Source organism: Cricetulus griseus, chromosome 2 (assembly GCF_003668045.3).
Source record: "Cricetulus griseus strain 17A/GY chromosome 2, alternate assembly CriGri-PICRH-1.0, whole genome shotgun sequence".
Lineage (NCBI taxonomy): Eukaryota > Metazoa > Chordata > Mammalia > Rodentia > Cricetidae > Cricetulus > Cricetulus griseus.
In genome coordinates, this window is record NC_048595.1 from 175,402,134 (window position 1) to 175,414,794 (window position 12,661).

Genomic DNA, 12,661 nt, shown 5'->3' on the forward strand with positions numbered 1-12,661 from the left:
TTTCTGAAAAAAAGCTCAGTATTAGTGAAGAATGAAAATAAAGTTAGCAAAATATAGTGAACATACAACTAAAAAATGATGTTTTAATTGGAAGGGAATGCTCATTAGAAAGTACTACAGAGAAGGTGCATCTCAATGTAGTTCAACTTCCTCTGAAAGCCAAGGCCTTTTTTATATTATACATCCACAATAAAGCAAATCTTAGAAAAAACATAACCACAAAACAAAACAAAACAAAAAACTACCTTAAGAATTATCAGAAATGTAATTCAGCCTTTAAAATATATGACAGATAAAACTTTATGTGGCCTTCATACTGTTGATCGTATTTTTCGAACAGCTTATTCTCTAATATTATGTGTAAACTATTTTTAAATATCTCAAAAGAATACTAAATGGCATTTTGATTCTCTACATATACATAAGAACTCAATTTCAAATGTACCAACTTGTAAAGGACATACACAGTATGTTACATTGAACTCTTCTTGGAAGAATTTTAATACAGTTACATTCATTTTAAAAACATATGCACTAAAACAACCACGAACTATGTAATTCTTATACAAAGGACGAATCAATCCCCTCCCCCGAACCAAAAAAGTTGTACTCCTAGGAAAATGTTGCAGCTTAAATTATCATATGAAAAAGCCCAAGGACCTTATGGCATACACATTCTACAACTGGGGGTCAATGTTAAGATTTAGAGGTCATCAGTTGACACTTCCTTCCTATGAAAAATTAGCATATGTCATGCACAAGCATCTTCAAATTAATCCCTCTCCTTTCTTTTGTCACTGAGCAGCAGTGGGTTTGGGCTCCTGAGCGGATCAGGCATTGTCTGCTGGATGATATGTTTGCTTTTCATGCAGTGAAGTTCTTTTGTTATGACGGGACAGCTGCAGGAAAACAACTTTTTTTATAATTTTCACACGAATGTCACTCAGACACGTGTGAGGTGACCAGGAGAACTAAAAGACGTCTGTGAACAGTAAAAGAATAGAAACTAGCTCCATACTTCTCCTACCCGTGGAACTTTTATGTGGAAAACTGCAATGCTTTTTTATTATGACAGACTTGGATTTTGTTTATTATGACTATTTTGTGTTACATTTATTAATTATATATCATAATATCTAAAAGTACCATGATAATCTTAAAAAGAATACAACATACTTAATACAATCCCTGAATAATTTTATATTTAAATTCCTCTTCACTATTTAATTACAAATTCAGTTTAAAAAAGCTTGTATAACATTTACCTCCCCATGTAAAAAGCTCATAAGTACTGCCAGGAAAGGGGGATGCCCCCCTGTGGCTGAACTTCATGCCACCAAAAATGCTGAATATGTACTCCAGGTCTGCTCTGGGGGACCCTAACAGTAGAAACTTCTGTGATGTCAAATTTTAAAATATTTATTATTGTTGTTTGCATTAAGTGTGCTTAGAGGAAATTGTTTATATATAATACATCTGGCTGCACTATCGCCCAGCTAACCCTCCCTTCTCAGAGTCTCTGAAAAGTCTGTATTAATTCTGCTTGATTTCACCCCAACCCTATAGGTATACTAGAATAAGAGGGTGAGAAAGTCCAAAATAAACCAGTAAAGGTTCAGTAGTGACTGATCTCTAGCTGCTATGTTAAATAAATGGTATTAAACCTTGATGCTTCCTCAATGTATGAGTATTCAAAAAAAAAAAAAAAAATAGAAGCACAGCTGGCAAACCTGTCTGAGTACATATTCAGGACATGATGCTCAACCCCTCGACTATCTGTAAAAGAGCGGGGGGAAAGTCTTGGTGTTATAATTTTGGAGTCTTGTTTAATAGAAACAGAAACAGGCATTTATGTTGACACTTTAATAAATCCTAAGGATGCTACAAACCAAGTAACAAAGTTAAGGGATTAGATTTACTAAGCTTTAAAAATCTCTGGACCAACATAAAATTTTTTTTTTTTAACTCACACTGTCTCACAACTGGAATGGCAAAATCTAGAAATAAGCTTAAGCTTACAGTTCACTGAGAAATTAAACTCTTGTCACAGCATTTTTACAACTGTCTACATATAGAAAAGTATAAGAAAAATATCACTCAAAATAAGGCATTCAAGGTTTAGTAATAAACGACAGACCTGAAAAGTTCTGTGATGAATACTGAAGGTTTAAGCATAAATCATATTTGATCATCTTGTTAAGGTAAAAAAGTCACATTACCATCTACAATTTTCTTTTTCTTGCATAATGAAAAGAGGCTAAATAGACATAAGCTCTATTATTTTGCTAGGGAAGATCCTTTAAGAACATACTATTGTAGTTCAGAGCCTCATCAACTGCTTACCATCCCATGGAAAACTTGTGTAAGATACGCCTGTAAATATTTGCTCCAGCTTTTCTTTAAATAGCATTAACACATGCTTTCAACATTATAATATCTATGCTTTCTGTTTGGATAGTTTTTTTGTCAGTTTTCATTTGAGGCTGATCCTAAACTCCACCTTTCTTCTACTCCTATTGTGATATGAGTAACATGTATGCAACAGAGATTAACACTTTGAATGACAAAGGCTCTTTACATACTGGTCTAAATCTCAAATGTCTTGTAGTTTATAGGCACAAAGAGCCCTTACATTTTCACAGGGAGAAAAAAAAAAGAACATCTAAAAATATAGAAAAATAAAGGCAATGCTTAAGGAAGTAAAGTTTTTCAAAGTTTAACACTGGAAACATACAATTATTTAATGATGAATAATCTTAACTAAAATGTTAATGGTAATCATAATGGTGGGGAGAAGGGAGAGAAAAGGAAGAGAGAGAAGGGGCATTGGGAGAAGGAAGACGAGGAAGAGAACAGGGAAAGAGGTAAAGGGGCAAATAAAAACCTTTAGAAATCACAATCCTGTAGCACCAACCGCCATATACCCACCATGAAGACATTCTGCACCAGGTCTGGCATTATTTTTCTTTTTACACTCTTCCCTTATGTCTGTGCTTTTATATGTCTTATGTAAATGGACATTCTACTCATCTTTTAAATCAACACAGAGTATTTGAGATAAGTCATTAATTTGGAATTATCTCTTTTCCTAAGATCTAACTGAAGTACAAAATTAAATATTATACCTGAGAGTGGTGGTATATGCCTGTCATTCCAGGATTTAGGGGGTAGGGACAGAAGGATCAGTAGCTCAAAGTCATCCTAGACTATATGGCAACTTTAAGGAAACCTGATCGATATAAGACTATGTGTCAAAAAAATCAGAAACAAAAACAAAGTCAAAATAAAATCAAATATTGTAACATCCCATCTGACTAGTGAGACTACATGTTCAGTGCCCCATGCAAATGTCACAATTAATGGAGCAACTTTGCTATGAATGTGATAAAAATGTGAAAACAAAACCCTAAATTGTTTTTCTAATGTATTTTGTCACGAAAAATTCCCACTTAATGTGCCCTAGTTCAGAAGAGATAAAAGAAAGCTGTACTGACTAATCTATTATGAACATGTATACAGTAACCATGAAGGCACTATTGTAATATGGATCCCTAAGTATTTTCCTGCTGGATTCAGATATAAATTCTGGTCAATCAGTGATTTTCCATAGACTAAGTTGACTGTCTCCTAATGCACAACATGTAGCATGTACAGATACACTGAATTACAAAGCTCCCAACTCTGCCCCATCTGTTGAATAGCTGTCACTCTGAAACATCCAGTTACCATCACCAGACAAATTCTTCTTTTCCAGGATCTCTGTTATTTTGTTGTTATTTAATCTTCTAATTTGATTATACATATCTTTCAATTGTTTCAGGACAACAAGTACACAGAAAACTAACTTTTCAAGACTATAAATGCTTGAAAATGTTAGCAACCTAACTTTGTTTTTTCTTTGTTTGTTTGTTTTCTTTTGTTTTTACATTCTACACTATCCACAAGCCAGTGTTCCCCCACCTCAGCCTCTGACTGCAGATGGGCAGCACCACACCAAGCAACCTAACTTTGTTATTTGACTGATAGGTTGGAATTATGAGTAAAAACTCCTTAAAGAGGCTGTGTCCATTATGGTTTGTTTGTTCTTATTTTGTCTAGTTTTATTTATGATGATGATGATGATGTAGATATCCTAATGAGAGAGAGAAAGGTATAGATTTGGGTGGATGGCAAAGTATGAAGATCTAAGAAGGGGAACCACTGCAATAAGAATATATTGTATGAAAAAATCTATTTTCAACAAAATAAATAAATTATCTAACTTAATTTAATTTTAAAAACAAAGCTGATTAGAAGTTCAGAAGTGTGAGGAGACTGGAGTGCTGCAAGCCAGAGGCTCATTGCTTTATCCTGGCCTACATCTAGCCCTACGGATCACAGTTGCCTTGACCATTTCTTTGTTGAACTCCTGTGAATAATAGAAAGAAACCTTTGGATATCTACTAACTCAGCAGACCACTAGCTTCCACCACACCACGAGATATGAATGTCATCAGATATCATCCTGGGCCCATAGAAAAGCTTCCCTCATCTTTCTGTAGCCATCACTCTGATGACGTAGCAATATATTTTAAACTTGCCTCGATTTACAACTTTCTTTGTTCTATAAACTATGAAACTGCTTCATGTTGGAACAAGGAATTTGGGGTAACCTAAATCATGCTCCTGGGCAGTCACTCCAAAATAAACTATCTCTTACCCCCTTTAGGATGAAAGCTGTGGTTTTGAATCAACAGAAATAAATAAATTATGGCAGCAGTTATGCTAACTTAAAATGTAGAGTGTGTATTGCTGAAGCAAGCAGAATTACCACAAATAATTACTTACACAAATTTGAAGTTTTTGTGGACTTTTGAAACATACTATTTCTGGACACCCTGCAAGTCATAAATAAATCCCTGTCTTAAGTCACAGTAATGGTTTTAGGAATTATGGCCATAATTGTTATGACCCATTATTTCAGGGCATAAATAAGCATACAACACAATGTATGGTAAGTTCTAGGTAAATCACCTATTCATACCATAGATTTGTACATCATGGTAGAGATTCCAGAACTATATTAAAACCTTATTTTGGTAATATAATCCAGACATGTTTACTTAGATATCGAGTAACAAATAAGGAAGCAATGTATAACTGAACTATCAAACACCAATAGGCCAAAACAAATAATCCTCTAGAGAGAGAATTAAATAACTAATGGGAACTGGGTGTGCAAACATTCAGACAACAGAAAGAATTAAGAACCTACCATTTCAAAATGAATTAGCAATCCCATGATGATGAAAAGCATAAATGTTAAGGCAATAACATATCAACAAGTTCATGGGCTGAAGAGATGGCGGTTAAGAGCACTACCTGCTCTTCCAAAGGTCCTAGAAACCACATGATAGCTCATAACCATCTGTAATGAGATCTGGTACACTCCTCTGGTCTACAGGCATACAAGCAGGTGGAACACTGTACACATAATAAATAAATTTAAAATAAAACTAAAAAAAGAAGCTCATATTTGAAAACTATAGTAGCTGTGCTAGAGCAATGACTCTGTGGTTAAAAGCACTTGCTGCTCTTGCAGAGGACCCCAAGTTTAGTTCCCAGCAGCCACACGGTGGCTCACAGCCAACTGTAACTCTTGGTCAGGAGGATCCAGAACCCCCTTCTAGCCTCTGTGGGTAATAGGCACACATGTGGCACACTTACATATATTCAGGCAAACACTTTTATACATAAAATAAAAATAAATTTAAAATATCCTAAAAAAATAAAGTAACAGTACTTAATCTCTGAGTCATCATTCGCTCACATAAGACTGGAGTAAGCTCAGATGCAAAGGTGATTAAAAGAAAGATCCAGAAGGTTTGTAAGAATACAAAATACCCAGTATCGTTTTTTGTTTGTTTCTTTGTTTTTTGTTTTTTGTTTTTAGTTTTTTCAAGACAGGGTTTCTCTGTGTAGCTTTGGAGCCTGATCTGTAACTTGCTTTGTTGACCAGGCTGGCCTCGAATTCACAGAGATATGCCTGCCTCTACCTCCCGAGTGCTGGGATTAAAGGCACGTGCCACCACCTACCGGCTGTCTGACAAAATTTTATGCATCTGTCATGTTAATCAAGCATGAGAATTCACAGAGGCAGGAAAGCATAGTCCATAATAAGAACAATTAAAAACAAACTCAGAACAGGCAAAGATAACACAATAATTAGATAACCCCGCACATTCAAAGTGAGATAGGAAAGATATAAAAATTACTACCCAGGACAAAAACACATAAATATGAGATTAAAGAAAGTTCACACCCTGATAAAAAATGACTAATTAAGCTGAAACTACTATAATAGAAATTAAATAAATAGGGGCACAAAAGTAGTCTGGTAAGAGGGTTTAGTGGGTAGAAGCAGGTGCATCCACGCTAAAGACCTGAGATCTCCAGTAATTTGTCCTCTGACTTCCAGATTTACTCCATGGCACACCTGGACATGGAAATACACACACACACACACACACACACACACACACACACACACACACACACACACACACACTCAGTATTTAAATAACATTTTAAAAATTTAAGGCATCATTGACAAATGAGGCAATTTTAAGCAGCCTAATATACATATAATGAGACCACTGAGAAAAAATATTTGAAGCACTGTGTAAAATAATTTCAAAATTCACACAAAAAAATTATGAAATAAAAAACAGAATCAAAGATACTTGGTAATCAAAGCCACATTGGATAAAAGAGCAAGACATAACTACATGATGCCTACATAAGAAACATGACTTAAATACAAAGCCCCAAATAGACAAAAGGCAAAAAGATGGGCAAGTTATATGATTAAAATAGTAACTAAAGATGCTAAATATTATTAATGTAGTATATTTTAGAAAAAAGTATCGGGAAGCATAAAGATGATTATTTATAACAAAATAGTAAGAATGATAGTTCCAAAAATTTATGTGCCTATTGTGGGAGTTTTAAAAATAAACATGAAAAAAATCTTCCAGAAGTATAAGGAAGCATAAGCAAATAAATAATTATGGTTTCAGGTTTCAATCATCTCATCTACTTAAGTAGGCAGAAAACGATCAATTATACATTACATTTGACTATCACAGAACAACTTGACTTGACTTCATAAAATACTAGACCTAACACCAGACTATACACTTCTTAACATACACAGAGTATATTCACCAAGATAGACCTCGCGCACACTAACATAGGCACAGACACACACACACACGCGCACACACACACACACACACACACACACACAACCACATATGTATGTGTGCACACTGGTAAAGTAATACAAATGATAATTAGCTTGATTTAGCAATTCCAAATATATAAATATGTTGAATCACCCATGCCACTAATATACACAATTATTTTTAAATAAGTAAATACAGTAAAACGGAAAAATTCCAAAGGATTCCACTCATGGAAGTAATGTTATTTCATTATCAATGAGAACCCAGACAATTCCTTGGAAAATCTTGGAAATGCTGGAAAATTAAATACCTCATCACTAAATTACCAATTGATAAATAAAAACAAATAAAAGTACAAAAATAGAAAAATGTGGGAGTTGCCACCAAGAAATATTCAGAAAGGAATTTCAGCAACAAATATGAGGGTATCAGGGTCAACAATCATGTCATTAACCTCAGTGAATTTAAAATAGAATATAAAATAGAAATAGCAAGATGATAATAATTATAAATCAAAAAATTTGAAAGCAGAAAAATCATAGAATTCAATTAAGCATAGCCGGATCTTAGAGAAGATTCTAAAAATTGTTTTCTACTAGACACTCTGGATTTAAAAAACATAGAAGATGAATAATGGAAATGAAAAGGGGAATTTTAAGAATTTCTAAACCCTTTTGCCTGATAAATTTGACAGAAAGTTCACTAAAGAAAATGATAAAACAAAATCAGAATGCCTGAATATATGTAAAAATTAAAATACATAGTTAAAAATCTACAAAGAAAATTTCGGGCCTACAAGCTAATTTAATGATCAGACAATCCAAATAAAGAGTAGGTAATATTCATCTATACAAACCATTCCGAAAAAGTCCAATGAAACAGATCACCTTTCACTCACTCTGTGTGGCCATTACCTTGTCACCAGCTACAGAAAACCATTATCAGAAATGAAACTACACCCTAAAATCCCCATGAAGACCACATGTCTTAAAAAAAATTTTACTAGTTGTATTTAATAATCTATAAGATGGGTAAGCCATCAGGATAAAGTGTGATCTATATACCAAGTGTTTTTCAAACCAAAAGTCATATTCTTTATCTTATAAAGACAAAAAACAAGGACAATCATATCATTTCAACAGATGCAGAAAGAAAATATGACTAAATTTAACATCTATTAATAGTAAAATTAGAATTTCAACAGATTAGGAAAATAGGGGTATCTCCTTAATGCAATATAGGGCATCTTGGAAGAAAATCTAAATAGGGAAAATTCGTATAAATTGTGGTCTATTCATTCAACAGAATAATACACAAGCAATAAAAATAACAAACTATAGTTCTAATGCAATAAAACTAATAAATTTGATAGTAGAGGCCAAATAGAAAAGAATATATATACATATACATATATATGTATATACATACTATATAGTGAACTAAACCCAAGTAAATCTCAAAAAGTGCAAATTAAATCATAAAGTTTATGAATTTAAATATAGGATAGTGTGAAAGTGAAAAAAAATTTAAAAATTAAAAAAGGGAGTGGTCACCAGAAAAGTTGTGATGGTGCTAACTAGGTCCCCTTTATTTGAAATTCCAGAAGGGCTGTTGCTTGAGTACATTCATATCATGATGAGCTTTCTTGCAGCTAAGAGTCAAGTCTAAATAGAGAATTCATCTGTTTTATATACAGCCTATGCTTCACCCTGATCTTTACACGGCTATGAAAGACGCATTCTGGAACAACTGAGCATCTTAATTCACAGAAATTTTTAGAATTAATTTCAATAGGAGGAGAAATTCAGCCTTTCCCCTCCTACTCCCTAATGAAAAAGTTGAAAATGGAAGTTATGGTATATTATTATTTAAAAACAAAGAACAATTTAATAGACATATGACTTGTGAATAGCAACACCACTAGAAAACAGCAAAACACTAATTGTAGCATACATCTGTGATTTCAAACATTCCCAAGCAAAGTTAAAAATAGGCATAACTTCTAAACTTATGATACACACAGTTAACTACTGTTGTCAAGTTAAGGTGGTCCTAATACATACAAATTAGTCCAAAGACCATATAATAAAATTATCTGAAATATGCTCAGTTATCAATTTCCAAATAAATCTGATTTATTTTTAACTGACATCTTAATTATCCATATTTACATCTGGAATATAACAACTTTTCTCTCTTTTAACAATCTGAGACAAACAAAATATTATGATTATACATTAGCAATGCCTTCTCAGTTTCTACAGCAGAAATGTCATGTCAATTACTTAGTAAGATTTAATTTTACCTTGTTTAATCTGTCCTTGCACAATATTACTTGAAGGTGGAGAGGAACCCTTTGCCTTAGAAAGGTCTGGGGTACCTGGTCTAGGTGGCCTTTAAAAGAAGAAAAAATCATTGAACATATTCCTATTTCCAGAGCTATTCAAAATGTCATTCTCTAGGTTGAAAAAAAAAAAAGTACACAGAACATTTTCGACTTACTATTTCAAAAAGTCAGTCATTTTCTAAGTTTTGTCCCTATTTATGTTGTCCATTTCAAATTCCAGCAAAATAACTATATGATTATGAAGTAGTAATATAATTTTTTTGTAATTAAAATGTTTGCTTTCTGTTAGTCTTAACACATATTTTTGAACACTCCAATGAACTACAACTGACAGGTAAAAATCACTCTTGGTCTTCTCTTCTTTACTGTTAACATTGGGATTTCAGCCTACCCATTAGCACCTAGGAATTCATGGGCCAATATACTGATTTGAAAAGTATTTAATCATATATATGGCAATAAAGCATAAAGAAATCTTGAGGTGACGTGTCTCTTTTGAATTCTGGCTCAAAGACATCCTATATAAAAGCATTTACAGACCAGGCAGTAGTAGCACATGCCTTTAATCCCAGTACTCGGGAGGCAAAGGTAGGTAGATCTCTGTGAGTTTGAAGCCAGCCCGGTCTACAGTGCAAGTTCCAAAACAGCCAGGGCTACACAGAGAAACCCTGTCTGAAAACACCAAAAAAAAAAAAAAAAAAAAAAAAAGTATTTACAAGATTAAGAACACTGAATTTTTGTGGGATAATTACAATAGAATATGGCACAAAATAAGTGCTATCAAAGTATTTCTTAGGTTTAAAAAAAACTGATGTGGTCAACTTTAATAAAGTGTAATAATAAGTTGTCTTCATAACTTTGAGAAATAGCATTCAGGCTAAGTATTATAAACATATCAAAATATTCTGTCTTTGAGGTAGTCTATTTTAAAAGTTATTTTCTCTTCCCTATTGCAAAAATTAGGACATTCCAGAGCCAATCACTGGACACACCATTACTGCATACAGATTACAATGAAAAGCATTGTGAACAGATACATTTGAACTGAATGTCAGTTCAAACTTCAATGAGCTTGAGGTTATATTTATGGAGCTCAAAGAGATGGCTCAGCAATTAAGAGCACAGACTGTTCTTGCAGAGGACTGGAGTGGTTCCCAGAACCTACACTGTGCAGCTCATAACCTCCTGTATCTCTAGCTCCAGGTGATGTAACATTCTCTTCTGGATTCCACAGCCATCTACATTCACACATGCACAAACCCAAATCTAAACACATAATTTAAAAAAGAATAATGCCATTGTGGTGGCCCACACCTTTAACCCCATTACTCAAGAGGCAGAGATAGGCCAGTGTCTGTGAGTTAGAGGCTAGCCTTGTCTATGCTAAACCCCAGGCTAATCAGGGTTAGCTCAGAAAAAAAATAAATCTTAAATAAAAAATTTTAGAGATTTAATTTATTCAAGAGCTATCCTCTATGACCAATTCCTACATTGTAAAGCCATTTAAGATAGCTACTAAATATGACTACATATATATAATATTGAAATAATTTTATTGTGTTTTAATGCCTCTGTTTTAGAAATGCTTCTGTTTTATGGTTTAAATGAGAAATCACTAATGTGACATTTATTGGAAAATGTGTGCAGAGCCAAAAACCAAAAGAGCAGTAAATAATACCAAAAAATAGAGTATGATCATTTATCCCATTGGAAATAAAGAATAAAATTATACTACATAGTCACACCTGGTTGGGCCCTTCTTCATGTGATCACCAATGAAAGTTGCATTGGTCATACTCATTAAAGTATTTGCCAAAGATATGATGGACAACAGATGTTGAGTGGTGACTGCTCGAGATACAGTATAGGTTCCCTTTCCTACTCCCTCAGTTGTCGACAGCTTCCTTCCTATTTCTGCTTTCCCATGTAGCAGCTTAGCAGCAGCCTGATTATAACCAGGAAGCATCAATGACATATGACCTCCTCTCGATAAGAGACCAAAGGACACTGTGCAGTGTGGTTTCAGCATTCCGAGGCGATCAAGACAAACTTCATCCAGAACGTCATTCAAGCCCCAGGCATGAAGACAGGACATGAATAATTTTGCAGTGTCCATAGTTAGATTGTATTCTAGTAAGGTCAGCGGTTTGGACTTGCTGGACCGGTACTCGGGATCACTCTCTTCCCTTCTCTGCCTCATGATCTCCTCATCCTCCTCTTCCTCATCCAGGAGGTGCTCCTTTATGTTCTCTTTGATAGTTTCCTTCACTTGCTGGAAAAGAACTGCTGCTCGTTTTCCAGTTAGAAAAGAGCCCCCTTTGTCTGAACTGCCAGATGCTTTTTGCAAATTCTCTGGGGAAATAAGTGCAGTATTCGGCCTAGAGGCTTCTTCAGTCAGGAGTTGAATAATCAAAGCTTCCACATCAAAGAACAGTACATGGATGTCCGGGTCTGTTAGGTTTGTCTTTATTGCTTGAACCATCAGGGAGTTATGAGAATATTTAGGTAAATTCCCCTGTAACGAATATTTAAAAAAAAAAAATGGTTACAACTCAAAGTATTTAATCTCAACATTCATTAGTGAACAATAAATAGCTGAATTAAAATGCTTATGAAGCTGTCTTTTTAACGATTCTGGATAATTAAAATACCTTTGCCAACCAGCAACATGTAAAAGATATGAGCTTATACAATGAGTTTACACTGACACAATCATTAAAATACCAATTAATTTAAAACCAAGTATACATTAATAAAAGCTTATTACTGAAGTGGGAGTCTTCTTACTCATTAAATTGGTTTTGGCGACATTAGCAGACTCTGAAAATGAACTGTGGCTGGCCTTGAAGAAGCCACAGTTCAGTCGTGCACTGAACTCCTTCGTTAGGCACTTACCTTCAGTCTTTCTCCCTTACTAAATTCCCTCCAAAGACATATTCAAGTCTTCCTGGTTTTAGATTGTAAAAGTGAGGAGATCCTGACCATTTTCCTTCTATTTCTTTGCTTTACTTACTGTCCGTTCTAGTCAAATCTACTGAAAGTGTAGATCTGCAGGGAGCTCTTCAGGATGGGTCCTCTGAAATTGTCT

General features: G+C 34.2%; 1 protein-coding gene across 3 annotated transcripts in view; it reads right to left on the bottom strand.

Annotated features, from left to right (window-relative positions):
- Wdr7 (WD repeat domain 7) overlaps window positions 1–12,661 on the bottom strand; it is a 267,663-nt gene that overhangs the window by 189,193 nt on the left and 65,809 nt on the right. For all 3 annotated transcript variants that reach the window (XM_027402761.1, XM_027402760.2, XM_035440121.1), the window contains 2 exons: window positions 11,319–12,088; window positions 9,532–9,620 (listed from right to left, as the gene is read on the bottom strand). In XM_027402761.1, coding sequence (XP_027258562.1) covers window positions 9,532–9,620; window positions 11,319–12,088 — 859 coding nt within the window. The remainder of the gene's footprint in view (window positions 1–9,531; window positions 9,621–11,318; window positions 12,089–12,661) is intronic.